Source organism: Aquarana catesbeiana, linkage group LG02 (assembly GCF_042186555.1).
Source record: "Aquarana catesbeiana isolate 2022-GZ linkage group LG02, ASM4218655v1, whole genome shotgun sequence".
Taxonomy (NCBI): domain Eukaryota; kingdom Metazoa; phylum Chordata; class Amphibia; order Anura; family Ranidae; genus Aquarana; species Aquarana catesbeiana.
In genome coordinates this window covers 570,462,850-570,479,630 of record NC_133325.1, presented here as the reverse complement: position 1 = coordinate 570,479,630, position 16,781 = coordinate 570,462,850, and the positions used below count along the sequence as shown (strand labels likewise).

Below are 16,781 nucleotides of genomic sequence, written 5' to 3'. Positions count from 1 at the left end.
GGAAAGCAAGGGGACTAGTAGGATCACCAGGGATTTCACACAAGTGCTTTAAGTAGCACTTTCTTGTATATCTGCTGTGAGTTTAAACTGATTACGTTATAATTTATGAAATGACATTAAAGTGGATGTAAACCCTCACATATACCCAGTGAAGTGAACAGCCTCAGATGATACACGGGGATGAAACAAATCTCCCTACATAAGTTTTACATGCATGTCTGCTGTCTTCAGCTTTATATATTCTTTAGACAGTGCACATCATGTTAGAGATGTTTTCTTCCTGTTCAGCACTGGGAATGGATTCTTGGCATATAGGCAAGACAGCTGATTGCAGGAAAGTTATCATGCTGATAACAGAGCAACAAAACACGGGACTTAGTGCTTTGGAGAGAAATAAGAAAACACTACAGATATGTGTGCTTAGTTCAAATTTCATGAATCGGGTTTACAGACAATATAAATTCATATAATTTAAATAAAAAGTAAATGATTAGTTCGAATGCATTTTCGTCCAAATTTTGGGTATTTTCGTTATCATTTTAACAAACGATAACAAACGTGCAGAATCCGAAAACCGAAAGATCCAACATAAACAAATGCTTTATTTTCATTGTGACAACATTTTCGATATAGATAGGAGATTCGACGTGACGCTGACAAAAGCGATCTGGGTCCATCAAACCTGTGGTCAAATGTGCCTAACCTTAGCTCTATTACTTCCAGATTATTCTACATAGAGAGAAAAAATTCAACATAGAGAGAAAAGATTCAACATTAAAGAGACAACAGCAAAAAAGGTCGAATGTGCCTAACCTAACTCTATTAGTCCAAGATTATTCGACATAGAGAGAAAAGATTCGACATGAAGATTACTAGTGTCATACAACATTAGAACCCTTCTATAGCTTGTAGGCGACACATTCGACCGGAAATGTATGATTGCGGCGTCGTACAGTTTAGCTGCTCTGTCGAATGTTCTTAGAACATTCGACAGACACCATAAGCCTTCAATGACATTCGACCTTAATTATTTTGGATTTTCGGACGAATGCATTTTTTAATGAAACAAAATAAATAAAAATGAATTTCGGGAGTAACTAAATTTATTTTTAGGGCGAAAAAAAATTTTCCGAAACAACATTTTTCAGTGTGCACATGTCTAATGATTAGAAAGAAAGTTACATTATGTTTACACATATATTATGTAAAAATTATGTAAAAATTGGGTCCTTTCACATGTTCGATCCACCCGGCGAACTCTGCTTTGCTCAGTGGGGGATTGATCTGCTGACCCCCAGCTGAGCAGGCAGACGACAGGTCCATCTCCACTCACTGTGCTGAGACAGACCTGTCAGGGTCCCGCTCTCCTCTATGTGGAGGTCGGATGAAAACAGACCACCTGTCCATTTTTCATCCGATCCACCAGACGGGTGGAAAATAGGGTCTCCATCCGTCTGTATTCCACGGACAGGATCGGATAGCGGTGGGTGTCAGCGGACATGTCACCGCTGACATCCTCCACTCCATAGGGCTGAATGGAGTGTCCAATCAGGTCCACCAGAAAAACTGACAGGCGGACCTGATCGGAAAGCCCACGTGAAAGGGGCCTTTATGTTTGTGTCAGTCAAATTTCTCATGAATTAGAAGAAGCTCGGGATATTTGGCAACTGATACATGTAGTAATCCTGTTTTATGCTTGCATACTTATTTGGATGCTTAAAGTGTATTTCCACTTTTGCAGTCAAATTTGAGTGAATCCCATTATATTTTTATGTGTTCACTTTCAAACAGCATGCCTAAATGACAATTTAAAAAACACTTGCATAGTAGGTGAGGTCGAAAAAAGACACAAGTCCATCAAGTCCAACCTATGTGTGTGATTATATGTCAGTATTACATTGTATATCCCTGTATGTTGCGGTCGTTCAGGTACTTATCTAATAGTTTCTTGAAATTATTGATACCCCCTGCTGAGACCACCACCTGTGGAAGGGAATTACACATCCCTGCCGCTCTTACATTAAAGAACACTCTACGTAGTTTAAGGTTAAACCTCTTTTTTTCTAATCTTAATGAGTGGCCACGTATCTTATTAAACTCCCTTCCGTGAAAAAGTTTTATTCCTATAGAGGGGTCACCAGTATGGTATTTGTACATTTAAATCATATCCCCTCTCAAGCATATCTTCTCCAGAGAGAATAAGTTAATTGCTTGTAACCTTTCTTCATAACTAATATCCTCCAGACCCTTTATTAGCTTTGTTGCCTTCTTTGTACTCTGGACAGGACAGTGAACTGGACAGCATACTCTAGGTGCGGCTGGACCAGAGTATTGTAAAGTGGGAGAATTATCACTTTATCCCTGGAGTTAATCCCTTTTTAATGCATGTCAATATTCTGTTTGCTTTGTTAGCAGCAGCTTGGCATTGCATGCCATTGCTGAGCCTATCATCTATGAGGACCCCCAGGTCCTTTTCCATCCTAGATTCCCCCAGTGTTTCTCCCCCCACTGTATAGATTGCATTCATATTTTTGCCACCCAAATGCATTATTTTACATTTCTCTACATTGAACATCATTTGCCATGTAGTTGCCCACCCCATTAATTTGTTCAGATCTTTTTGCAAGGTTTCCACATCCTGCAGAGAAGTTATTGCTCTGCTTAGCTTGGTATCATCCGCAAATACAGAGATTGAACTGTTTACCCCATCCTCCAGGTTGTTTATGAACAAATTAAATAGGATTGGTCCCAGCACCGAACCCTGGGGAACCCCACTACCCACCCCTGACCATTCTGAGTACTCCCCATTTATTACCACCCTCTGAAATCGCCCTTTGTAGCCAGTTTTCAATCCATGTACCCGCCCTATGGTCCATGCCAACGGAACTTATTTTGTACAGTAAACGTTTACGGTGAAGTGTGACAAATGCTTTTTGCAAAATCCAGATACGTCTACGGGCCTTCCTTTATCTAGATGGCAACTCACCTCCTCATAGAAGGTTAATAGATTGGCTTTTGCAAGAATTATTCTTCGTGAATCCATGCTGATTACTGCTTAATCTTGTATATAGTCCCTTATCATCCCCTCCAAGAGTTTACATACTATTGATGTTAGGCTAACTGGTCTGTAATTCCCATGGATATATTTTGGGCCCTTTTTAAAAATTGGTGCTACATTGGCTTTTCTCCAATCAGCTGGTACCATTCCAGTCAGTAGACTGTCAGTAATAATTAGGAACAATGGTCTGGCAATTACTTGACTGAGTTCCTAAGTACCCTTGGGTGCAAGCCATCTGGTCCCGGTGATTTATTAATGTTAAGTTTCCCAAGTCTAATTTTAACCATGGGAGGTGCTTCCTGTGATGTGTCATGAGGATAAACACTGCTAATTTGGTTACTGAAGCCCCTCGATTCCCTCGTGAAGACTGAGGAGAAGAATAAATTCAATACCTTCGGCAGCTCCCCATCATTTGTAACCAGATGTCCTTCCTCATTCTTTATGGGGCTGCCTTAGAGCATACCCATAACCACACTCAGTGAAGCTCCAGGTTTTTGTTAGTGTTTTTTAGGAGATTGACCTGTTCCCCTATGGAAAAGTATTTTTCTTTAAACAGTTACATTTTATCAAAGTTAGGTGGTGGTCCAATTTGGCTGCAAAAGTGGATGTACACTTTAACCTCTTTCCACCAACGTAACACACATGTGCTGTGAGAAAGAGGGTGGTCGCACATGTGTCCATAGGCAGGAAAGGTTTCTGTGTTATGAGCGCACTCACTATGCACTCCCAGCACAGTGACCGAGCTGTCAGACAGGCAGGACTAGCTCCCAATCATGTGACCACTGCAACAGCCAGTCACAGTTGTCATGTGATCAGGCAAACAACTCACCCACAGCACACTAGCCCGTTAAAGGGAATCCAAGGCTGGTCCGAAAGGCGTTAAACATTTGGTAACATAAACTGTAAACAATAAAAAGACCTATTTTTCTTAACTTGCAGCCAACTCACAGTATACATTTTTCTTATGCTTCAGGCCGTAGCATTTTGGAACATGATTCTGAATGGTCCTTTACCAGCAGCCTTGCAGAATGAGCAACATCCTACCCTTCAAACAACTGCTTGTGATGCCTTGTCATCTGTCTTACCAGAGGCATTTACCAGGTTACCAGTAAGTATTTGTCAATGTGAAAGGTAAAATATTTTCTTTTGTAGCATAAGAAGGGTCAGTGCAACCTTTTGATACTTGTTTAAACAATCTGTCAATCCACAAAAGACTCTGCTTTACAGATTAAGACAAAGTGCAATTTTCTGAAAGCAGAGGTTCTGTAAAATAAATAGCATTTTTATGTTGCACAATATTTACAGCATTTAACTTCTATATTTTCTGAAAAAAAAATAGACTAAAATGAATGTTGGTGCTCAGAAACCTAATATAATACACATTTTTTTTGTAAAAGATGAGGTTGTGTTGTGAAAAAAGATTTCAAATGTGGTAAATCTGCCTGCAAAACGGTGAAAAACCAAAACCGTGCTAAAACTTATTAACCTCCCTGGCGGTCTGATTATGTCAGATTTTTGAATCTCTAAGCGGTACATTGTTTTGCATGGAAATTTGGCGTTTTATGTTGTAGGCCTGTAATTCTTAGGAATAACTCACTTAAATCTGTCTAAACAAGAGTCTAGTAGACATCCCGGGTATGATAAAGTTTGAAACATGAAATCATAAATTATAATATAATAAATAACTATATATCATTATAAAAAATAATAAAATTAATTTCCCCACAAATCACTATTGCTCAGTTCTGCAAGTGTTCTAATTTACTATCGCTGTTTTCTAGCTGGTCTAAAACCGCTTTTGACGTAAAGGGACACTTTTTGGTTGCCATGGACATTCTCAAGTTTCTCAAGTGTGACTCGGGGTTACCGCTAATGGTACTGAAATTTAACCCCGAGCCACATTCAGGAATACTGCCAGGGAGGTTAATAAGTAATGAGTTTTATAATTACTGTAAATGAGGGACCTACAGTTCTTGCCCTAACTCCATTAGCGATAATACCCAATGCGTGGCACATTCGTTGTTTACATACACACCCGACTTACATTTTTTGTGTTCATGTGGGTTCATGTCATAGCAATACCTTTAAAAGTGTGATCGCACTGGCAAGTGACCTTTTCTCTTTATGGAAATCAGGGGTCTATTAGACCCCTAATGTTTTCCCTGCCTTCCACTGCAGCCAATCAAGCATCAGAATGTGCTCAGTCTGCTTTGTACCCAGCTTTCTAGCTGGAAATTTAGCAGCTTTGAACCAGAAGTGCTCAGTGCTGAGCGCTTCTGGTTTACACTCCTGAAGAGGAGATCAGAGAATGGATGTTCCCTGATCTCATCATGCTCACCATCCTGACATTAGTTGCTGCGCTCCTGGCCTCCCAGGAGGAGCAGGAGAGCAGAGGGAACAATGGAGCGCTGGTAGGGTAGGGGGCAGCATGTATAAGTGATCCAGGCAGGTATAGAGCCACCTGGATTACTTTTACAGTTAAGCTCGCAGGTAAAAACCTGAAACAAGCTCACGGCTACCACTGCGTGAGCTTGTTTTTACCAGTTCACTCTTTTTCCATACCAAATGCATTCAAAGGGGCACGCTAGTTAAAATCCCATGCTGTAAGACTCCCTCTGCTAGCTGCAGTTGTGCATTACACCCATTTATACCCCTATGGGGCTGTTAACCTTGTTGGGATATAGACTTGGACAGGTGCTGCCAGGAGAGGGAAACAAATTCAAAAGGTACACAATCCCCCAAAGATTCAGGTGATGGATCTCCATAAGTACAGATCTGTGGGAGGGCAGAGGTGGGACCGTTTTGGTCAGGGCATAGCAGCAAAAAGAATAAGGGCACTTGTTTAAGTTTTAGTGTCATTATTACCAAGACAAAGCACAGAGTAAAATGTGCACCATCACTGGTCAAACATGTTTTTTTTTTCCATTTTGTTCCTTAGTTTTAGCTCTACATTGCATAGAAAACAAACTTTTTGGAGATAATATTGCCAAAGAAAATATGGTCTGTGCCCTCCCTCAAAAACTATTATTTCTGCATCATGTGTAATGACAAAATTACTCGGGGTGCTAAAAACACCTCTGCCCTCCCACAGATCTGTACTTATGGAGACCCATCACCTGAATCTTTGGGGGATTATATAACATAGGGGGGGTACTGTTTTTTTTTTTTTTTTTTTTTTTTTTTTTTTTGTTTTTTTGGATCTAGGTGCCCTGGTTTTTCACAAAATTATTACCAGCATTTGATGCCAATCTGCATCTTCTAGAGCAAGCCAAATGTTTCCTTGTAGTAAAAAAAAAAAGTTATATAAGTTCAAGAGAACTATTATCTTGCCCCTATACAAAACCTTAGTAAGGCACATCTTAAATGTGCAGTTCAGTTTTGGGCATCAAAGTATGTTGCGGAGCTGGAGAGTGCACCAAGAAGGGCAATTAAATGAATAAGGGGTATTTAATTTTTCCGCTATGAGTAAAGCTTGGTAATGACTAAGCGCACATGAAGTGTGTGCGAAACACGTCTACTCAGCATTCTGATGCCTGTCATTTTTGGAATGTCCAAATAAAGAGGATTTTGATTTACATTTTGATTGGTGTGCGGCCATTTCTTCTCATTTCATTGTGTGCGGAGGCGAGCCGAGGCGAGCACCTGCTAGATCATTAGGCTTCCCTATTTCACCTGGTGCGGCGGGTTTTCCTTTTTCCATGAGTAAAGCTATGATGAACGAAATCTTTCTTTCTCATTCATTGAGGGAAAAAAGTATGTCTTTCGTTTTTGGGTTACACTGCCACCTACAGGAGAGTTCAACACTGGCAAACAAACTGCAGGAGAGCTCAGCCTTCTACTACCAGCACGCTTACGTTTTTTTTTTTTTTTTTTTCCTAGTGTCTTTGAAGGATGGACGTCCTCTCTTCAGGGCTGCCTTTTTTAAGAATAACCTATTTTTGCTGACACAGCCGTCCTCAGCCTGGTTTTTGAAGTGCCTGGTCCAGACCCTGCTGGACTAGACACTGCAGGGATAGCCTGGAAGTGACCTTCTGGTACTGGATTCCGTGCAGGGTGCTTTCTAGACTCTGCTCTGATAGGTTAGCTGCGGAATGCTTTCCAGAGCCACTGGCATTGTCTCTGTCAAGGTGTTATTGCCCCAGTTCCCATGGCAGAACCATTTCAGGGATTTTACTCCAAGCTGTTTACTGCTTCCATACCCAGCAGGGGCATCTGCCACATCTTGGATCTCAGTGCTCTGAATGTCTTCTAGCTCACTAGAATGAAGGGGGGCACTAGTTCCGAGGGCCTTGGGGGGCAATGGAGTCTCTTAATTTGCAGAGATTTCCTCTCACTTCCTGTTTTGCTATGGGGCAGGAAATGAAGGGAAATCTCTGCAATGGGACAAGGATAGTGAAAAATAAACTGACGGACTATAACCCTCGCTTACTCTATCCAAAATGAAAAAAAAAGTGTTGCCTGTAGTTCTATTTTAAGCAAAAATTTTGGCTAAATTTATGGAGAGGACTTTGAGGATATAACCATGCCAGTGGTGCAGCAGAAAACATATAACACAGCGACGAAGATATGTGGTCCAAGCACTGATCAAAGGAAGGACTGGGGGAAGGAACAAATACATCTATCTGTTTATTTTTCCTCATCCGCAATAAAAAGAAATTAAGTTAAGATTCCTTAATATGTGTATCTAACACAAGCAAAGAATTGCAGGAGAGTCCTACTACCTACCTGCCAGGTATAGGTGAACATGTCCGTGTCCCTTGTGTCTGCACCATCCCTAGATTAAAAGCCCTTTTGATGGCTAGGTAAGTGGCATGCAAGTTTTACCAAAATCGTGTAGCTTTCCTTCTATCCTGGGTACCCCATGCTATATAATCTAGTCCGCTACTGTATAAACAATAACACCTACCTCTTATGTAGATTACCAGTAGCTGATATCTATGGTAAGTCACTATAATATATAGCAAATCCTCTGCAAAAGGCAAATAAATAAGAAGATTTCCTAATCTTTAACTACCATATGCATCACTGCAAGCTCGTAAGCCCTCGAAAGGGTTTTTTTAGTATATACTGTGTGTGTATATATGTGTGTATGTGTGTGTGTGTGTGTGTGTGTATGTATATATATATATATATATATATATATATATATATATATATATATATATATATATATATATATATATTTGTGCGCAAAAGTCTGCATACCCTTTCCATTAATATTGAAAATTTGACTGATCGTGCCAAAAAACTGTCTTTTATTTAGGGATGGCAATCACATGAAGCCATTTATTATCACATCGTTTTTGTGTATCCTTTTTAAATCATAATAACAGAAATCACCCAAATGGCCCTGGAATGTTTGGCCTTGGTACAGACACAGAAGGTAGCACACACAGGTTAAAATGGCATTTAAAGGTTAATTTCCCACGTTTGTGTTTTTTTAAACCACAATTCGTGTCTGTGTACAAATAATCAATGAGTTTGTTAGCTCTCACATGGATGCACTAAGCAGGCTAGACACTGAGCCATGAGGAGGTAGAAAAGAACAGTCAAAAGACCTGCGTAACAAGGTAATGAAACTTTACAAAGATGGAAAAGGATATCAAAATATATCCAAAGCCTGGAATATGCCAGTCAGTATTGTTTAATCGCTTATTAAGAAGTGGAAAATTTGGGGCTATTTTGATACCAAGCCAAGGTCAGGTAGACCAAGAAAAATTGCAGCCACAACTGGCAGAAGAATTGCTCAGGATACAAAGAAAAACCCACAGGTAACCGCAGGAGAAATGCAGGCTGCTCTCCAAAAAGACTGTGTGGTTAAGGAGCACAATTCAACGATACTTGAACAAAAAAAAAGCTGTATGGTTGAGCTGCCAGAAGGAAGCCTTTACTGCGCCAATGCCACAAAAAAGCCAATGAGGCATGTCAAGGTGGTGTTGGGCATGTTGTAACCAGGCTTTTTTTGTGGAACTTGTACAGTAAAGGCTTCTTTCTGGCAACTTGACCATGCAGCTCTTTTTTGTTCAAGTATCATCGTATTATGCTTCTTAGAAACAACCACACCATCTTTTTCCAGAGCAGCCTGTATTTCTTCTGAGGTTACCTGTGGGTTTTTCTTTGTATCTCGAACAGTTCCTGTGGCAGTTGTGGCTGAAATCTTCCTTGATCTACCTGACCCTGGCTTGGTATCAAGAGATCCCCAAATTTTCCACTTATTAAATGGTTGAACAGTACTGACTTGCATATTCAAGGCTTTGGATATATTTTTATATCCTTTTCCATCTTTGTAAAGTTTCCTTTCCTTGTTACGCAGGTCTGACTGTTCTTTTCTACCTCCTCATGGCTCAGTGTCTAGCCTGCTTAGGGCATCCATGCAAGAGCTAACAAACTCATGGACTATTTATACACAAACACTAATTGTGATTTAAAAAGCCACAAATGTGGGAAATTAACCTTTAATTGCCATTTTAGCCTGTGTGTGCCACCTTCTGTGTCTGTACCAAGGCCAAACATTCCAGGGTATGTAAACTTTGTATCAGGGCCATTTGGGTAATTTCTGTTATCATTATGATTTAAAAAGGATTCAAAAACTATGTGATAATTAATGGCTTCATGTGATTGCTATCCTTAAATAAAAGACCGTTTTTTGGCATGATCAGTCATATTTTCAAGATTAATGCCAAAATTTCAGCCAGGGTATGTAAACTTTTGAGTACGACTGTATATATTAGATTGTGATCACCCAAAGGTTTGCAGGAAAGCCTTACCACCTACCTCCTAAGTGTAACTGACCATCTCAGTCTCCCTTGCATCTGTACCATCCCTACTATCCAGATTAGAAGCTCTGTGGCAGCTAGGTTGTTGAACTGCAATTTCCACTAGTGTGGTGGAACTCAACTGGTGTGGTTTTCCTTTTAGCCTGGGTACTTCCAGCCTGCCCACATCACATGTCTGACGAAGGGGCCCTGCGTGGCTCAAACGTTGCACCACTCTGTGATGTGATCATGCATTAAAAATCAGTTTGGGGGGCGTGACCGGAAGCTGCCCTGTATGGAAGTTTGAGCTCTTAGCTCTCCATCAGCCCATACGGCCTATTAAGGGGATTTTTCACACCTGTATATGGGTGGAAACAGGAGAACACGATCCTCTAGGACCGGAGGATCATCTCAACCACCTTCTGGCCCTTCTGCGACCCTCCGAGGGTACTTTAAGCCGCCTTCCACCTCCGACGACGGGATGGACAAGATGGCGCCAACGACATCCGCCTCCTCCACGAGGCCGCCGCTACCGCCAAGCTCATCTCCACCATCAAATCCACAGAGCACATCAGCATCGGCTCGGGAGACAGGCGGGCTGCAACACAGGGACCCAGGTGTGGTGAGTCCATCTCCGCCCCACACATCCCAGGCTGAGCGGCAGCAAGAACTCTGGGACACAGCGCTGGGCCTCACTACAGCCACATACACGCAGTGCTCTGAGGCCTTCCCGGAGGCTGCTGCGCATGGCCTCAGACCCGATCCTATCCCCGGGAGGAGATGTGTCCCCTACCCCCTCACTGCAGTTGGGTGACTTTCCCCTGCTACCAGCTCCAGAGTATGCCCAGGGCCTGGGAACCATAACAGCGGAGCAAACTAGAGAAAGTACCCCCCACAGGCGCATTATCCTGCTCCAGACTCCCCACAACCACAAAGACAATCTCCCCACGGTAACCCCAAATCCACAGAGCGGGGGACAGGCCAGGCAATGTCTTATGATCAGGTGACCAGCTCCCTGAACCTGACCCATATGGATGTGATAGTAAACGGTCACCCCTCTCCTTCACAGCTACCTGTGTGGGGTAACTCGCAGGACCCCCAAATGCAGACCTGGGAGTCACAGCGTCCTGCACCCCCTGCCCCTCGGCGAGAATCTTCCCCACCACATTATCCACAACAACAAATGGGGGTTGATCCCCGATTTCAGCAGACCCCATCATGGCAGGCCTGTTTCCGAGCCATCCCCACCAAAGAGGACTTTAAACTCCTTATTGAGGAGGTCAAATCTGCCTGTCGGGCGGAAATCCAAGTAATTCATGCCAACCTTAAGCATCTCTCTGAGACAGTGGAGATGGCGGAGGAGGAAATTCAAGAGACCAAACTGGCCGTGCATCGCACCCAATTACAGGGAGCTGATCACCATCTAATGCTCCGGAAAATGCAGCGCCATATTGAAGATTTGGACAATAGGGGGTGCAGAAACAACATCCGAGTTAGAGGCCTACCTGAATCAGAGGGTCCTGAAGATTTACACGAGACCTTGCAATCTTTATTCAACAATCTTTTGGGAGACCCCCCGAATAAACCCATAGAGATGGATCGTGCACACCGTGCCTTGCGTCCTAAAGGGCCTATCTCCAGACCCCGCAATGTTATATGCAGGGTCCATTCCTTCCCTTTAAAGGAAGACATCATGCGAAAAGCCCGCATCGCCAAGAAGGTGGTCTATGAAAACACACCAATCCAGCTATACCCGGACCTTTCTTGGATTACTTTGCAGAAACGCAGACTTCTCCAACCTCTACTCACTTCACTACAAGAAAACAATATAATCTACCGCTGGGGTTTCCCTTTCAGCTTAACAGCCCATCGGCAAGGCAAATCAGCAGTGTTGCGATTCCCTGAGGACTTGGACAACTTCTGCGACACCGTGGAAATTCCTGTTCCCCATCTTCAAGAATGGGACTTAGTGGAAACACCAACGCCACCCCCATCAGTCTGGCAGAGGATCCCTCCAACTAAATGCCCTAGGGAACAGGACTCTCCTCGAGGGTCTACTAAACCTAGGCATGGTTGACTGCCATATTAGTTTCTCCTGATATACCCATTAGCCTTATTTGCACTCCCCATAGGCCTCCTGTCCGTTATCTTGTTTAGTTCATTGGGCACTCTCTAATGGAGACTTGAAAGGGGTAATCTTCTGATCACTAGACCCCCTATAGGACTACCTTACTATAGTTCCCTTTTTTTACCTTGTCAAGGTATTTGAGCACCATTGTTTCTGTTTTTGCGGTCCTCTATGTCCCCCCAGCCTGGGTCCTCATTCTGGGCTCTGGCCGGGATACCTTACTGGAACTTAATGGATCCCGGGCGGTTTGAACTGCTTGGGACTTTATGGCAATGTTTACTTTTAATTACTAAGTTTCTAGCTAATCTTTTTTTTTCCCTCCTCTCCTTCTATCTCTTTTCTATCCACCCCCTCCCCCTTCCTGGTGCGACACTGGCTCTGGATGGTCACCTGGACGTGTCTTGGGCATTGGACCCTTCCTTTCCTGGATGTCGAGGCACTCTTGCGGCTGGATCAGCTAAGTAATCTTGAGTTCACACACACACTCACGATCATGGCTAAGATTATGTCACTTAATGTCCACGGTTTGAATTCAAATAAAAAGACATCTTGCGTTGAGGGAGCTCGGGCATTCTGGGGCGAATGTCGTCCTGCTGCAGGAAATGCTTTTTAATAAAGGAGACGCCTTCACCTTTGCATCCAGACAATATCCTCAGGTTTACCAGGCATTTAGCCCCAGCAAGCAAGCAGGAGTGGCTATTCTATTAAAACGGGGTCCCCCCTTCAAATGTTCTGAGTCTTTTATAGATCCACAGGGACACTACATTATTTTACGAGGTCAGTGGCGCACACAGGCTGTCACTCTATGCACCCTGTATGCCCCTAACACCTGACAAATTCATTTCCTGTCTAAAGTATTTGCACGACTCTTTAGATCCTCCAATGAATATTTGATCATTGGTGGGGACTTTAATCTATCCCACTCGGTAGGTCTAGATGGCCACGTAATGAACCCCACAGGCCCACAAACCCGCGCGGCTCGGGACTCAAAATTATTTTGCCAAATCACTAGACGAGAAGACCCGCCCTGAGTCAGTGGCAGAGCCTCCCCCTCCTCCTCCTTTCACATTTTATTCTCTCTTTCTTTTCTCTACTGTACTCTTTCCCCTTTTTTCTCTTTAGATTTTGCTAAGCTCCATGTTGAAACCTACTTGTTGGCTACTGAATGTTACATGGAACTTGATACGAATCCTTTATATTTGGTATATTATTTGCTGATGTTTGATATCTGCCAACTTTACTGCTGGACTGTTGAAATTTGTACAACGCAGTGCCAATGTCCTCTTTATTTCCCTGCATTTTTGTTTAATAAAAAAACGTTATTTGAAAAAAAAAAAAAAATCAGTTTGGATGCTATTTTTTTGATCCATGGTGTCCTGGCAAATATCTGCATTGCGACTTTTGAACAGAAAATTTTTGCCTGAATTCGCACCTGAATCGGAACCCTTTCCAAATGCGGACCGCGGCCGCCCCGAACTGTGTGAACTGGCTCCATTGAAAGCCGGGCACATACTCCTGTCATGCAAATTGGATGCGGGGAAATTCATCCAATTCGCATATATGTGAACCCAGCCTTACTCCTCCAGACAGTTTCAGCCTCCCACTTTATAGGAGCGCCAGTCTGATTTGCCTCCCGCCCAGTCCACCCCATAAGACTGGCACTACACTAAAAGTGTATCACAAGCCAGCGGGGACTCTTTTCGTGCCGACCCCTTGCAAAGTGCCGCCCTAAGCCTGGGCCTTTCCAGCCTAGGCCAAGATACAGCGTTTGGGCCAGATGTGGACCTCCTGGCCTCCAGGGTCCACATCATCCGAGATCATCTAGCGCAGGGGTAGGGAAACTTAGAGGTGGAGCTCTTCTGAACAACATGGAGGAAGGCAAAGATCACCGGGTACAGTGTTGCCTCCTTACACCTGATTTAAACCTCTAATTGCTGTACTACTATGTCACAATCGTGGCACGGCAATCATGGGTTTAATTCAGGTGGTGAGGAGGTAAAAAAATTCTTAACTATGGGGTTTTACCACTCCCCAAACTGCAAATGTAAATGAACCCTTACTGTTCTGAGCCCCCTATAAGGCTGCTTCCACACTGATGTGCTGCAGTTTACCTGCATCACATTTGCAGCGCAGTGCATCTGCGACGTTCCTGGTTTAGTACACTTTGCCATAGAATTCTATTGTATCCTGCAGGTGTGTGGCATTTTCTGAAAGGGCACCAAAACTCCTGCATTCAGAATCTGCACCAAATCCGCTGGATATAATAGAAATCTATGACTAAGAGCCGCAAACCTGCAGAAAAGCTACAAGTGCAGGTTTGCGGCTCTTAGTCATAGATTTCTATTATATCCAGCGGATTTGGTGCAAATTCTGGGAATTCAGGGAAATAAAGAGGACATTGGCACTGCGTTGTACAAATTTCAACAGTCCAGCAGTAAAGTTGGCAGATATCAAACATCAGTAAATAATATACCAAATATAAAGGATTCGTATCAAGTTCCATGTAACATTCAGTAGCCAACAAGTAGGTTTCAACATGGAGCTTAGCAAAATCTAAAGAGAAAAAAGGGGAAAGAGTACAGTAGAGAAAAGAAAGAGAGAATAAGATGGGAAAGGAGGAGGAGGGGGAGGCTCTGCCACTGACTCAGGGCGGGTCTTCTCGTCTAGTGATTTGGCGAAATAATTTTGAGTCCCGAGCCGCACGGGTTTGTGGGTCTGTGGGGTTCATTACGTGGCCATCTAGACCTACCGAGTGGGATAGATTAAACCCAGGATGTGAGTAAACCACAGCACGTCAGTATGAAAGCAGCCCTATACTATTGTGCCTGGTGTATTGCTTCACACTGACCTGAAGATCTCTTCTTTCCTGCTGCTGGCACCACTCTAGAGACCGCTAGCCGGGATAAGAGGTGGAGTGCAGTTGGTATCACTCCGCATGGGACAGGAGCCAACACTACAGAGGGGGCTTATGCGGCTCTTGCTTCTTACTACAGCTCCAACTTTACAAGTAGTCCCTCTGCTTTTCACTCTGATGCTGTGGGATGGTGGGTCAGCAAGCCCAGACCATGATATACCAGTCACTTGCCTGCGATCTACAGTTTGCTGACCCCCGATCTAGCGGAAACCGTGGATGTTCTCTTGGCTCCATAGGATCAGTACATGATCAATGCCTTGGCTTCCCAGAAGCTTCTTCCTCCTCTGGTTTTCGGAATCGAGCTAGAGGGAATTCCTGTGATCCTTATTGCTGCAGACTGGCCCAGGCGCATGTGGTACCATGCTTTTTAGAATGAACCTTTTTTTTTTTTCCTAAGGATTTACACTAGTCCCTTGCCAACAAAGAAATTTATGATCCCCAAGCATGCAAAACCTCAAAATCCCAAAATATGGGTAAATATTTGTACATGGCATTTTAAAAAAATGCAGATTTTTTTAATGGGATCTGAACCTTGTAGTTCCTGAACGCTGCAGTTTTACCTGCATTGGGGTGATTTGTTATGTTACGAGACTATTCTGTTTTAGATCCTCAGATTATAGATCGTACCAGCTAATGCATGGCCCTTAAGCATTTTAAAGTGTATCTATGGTCGGATTTAAAGATCAAATATTAATTTCCTCATTCTATTCCAATTATTTCTAGCCTACTTTATTAATCAGAATGATCTTAAAACTTGTGAAATTTGTGCAGATCCCCACAGGTTTACTTGTGACATGGGTTTACAAATTCTGTGACATACACTATATTGCCAAAAGTATTGGGACACCTGCCTTTACACGCACATGAACTTTAATGGCATCCCAGTCTTTTGGGATGAATTATAGTGGAGACTGCGAGCCAGGCCTTTTCTCATCCAACATCAGTGCCTGACCTCACAAATGCACATCTGGAAGAAAGTCAAACATTTCCACACTCACACTCCTAAACCTCGTGGACAGACTTCTAGAAGAGTTGAAGCTGTTATAGCTGCAAAGGTTGGGCCAACTCAATATTGAACACTACGGACTAAGACTGGGATGCCATTAACGTTCATGTAAAGGCAGGCGTCCGAATACTTTTGGCGATATAGTTATATTTAATAAGTTCTGGGAATAGGCACTGCTGTGTCATACATTTCACAGAGCCTGTCTTCTGAACTACAGAAGTGCTGAGAAGAGGAGTTTCAGAAGGTGGAGTCAGAGCAGGAATTACAGCTTGCAGGGTACCATGGGATATGTAGTTTTTAGAAATCAGAAGTAAACGGCCGAGGATAATCTACAAAGCATGCAGGGAAGTTGTGGCAATTGATGGGCAGCAGACAGGCAGTATTCACAACCTGAAAGGAGTTTTTTCAAGTAAGCTTATATTGGATTGTCAAATATAACCATTGTTTGTGTAGCTATTGGGCTACATTCATACCGCCAATTTAGGCCGGTGCGAATTGCAGCAGCAGAAATCTTATGATTCCTGCTGCTCACTTTAATGACAGGTCGGCAGTGGGCGCAGCTATTTGCGGCTGTCCGCACAGCCAGCGATTACCTGCAGCGATTGCTGCTGTCCACACAGCCAGTGGTTATCTGCAGCGATTGCTGCTGTCCACACCGCCAGTGGTTATCTGCAGTGATTGCTGCTAGACACACACAAAGTGCATCCAGCAGCGATCAGTCCAGGTAATCGCTAACTGTGCAGAGATCCGTAAATAGCTGCAGCACCCTGCAACCTGTCATAGTGAACGGAGACAGCGACCACAGCAGGAATCACTCCTGAAGATTCCTGACACTGCATTTTGCACCAGCCTAAGCTGGTATGAATGTAGCCTTACAATGCTGATGTTATAAAATGAAAGAGTATGCTGCCTGTGACCAT

General features: G+C 43.2%; 1 protein-coding gene across 3 annotated transcripts in view; it reads left to right on the top strand.

Moving 5' to 3' along the window:
* The window catches only part of HEATR6 (HEAT repeat containing 6), a 158,529-nt gene that overhangs the window by 104,365 nt on the left and 37,383 nt on the right, over positions 1-16,781 (top strand). For all 3 annotated transcript variants that reach the window (XM_073616080.1, XM_073616082.1, XM_073616081.1), the window contains one exon: positions 4,032-4,166. In XM_073616080.1, the coding sequence (XP_073472181.1) occupies positions 4,032-4,166 (135 nt within the window). The remainder of the gene's footprint in view (positions 1-4,031; positions 4,167-16,781) is intronic.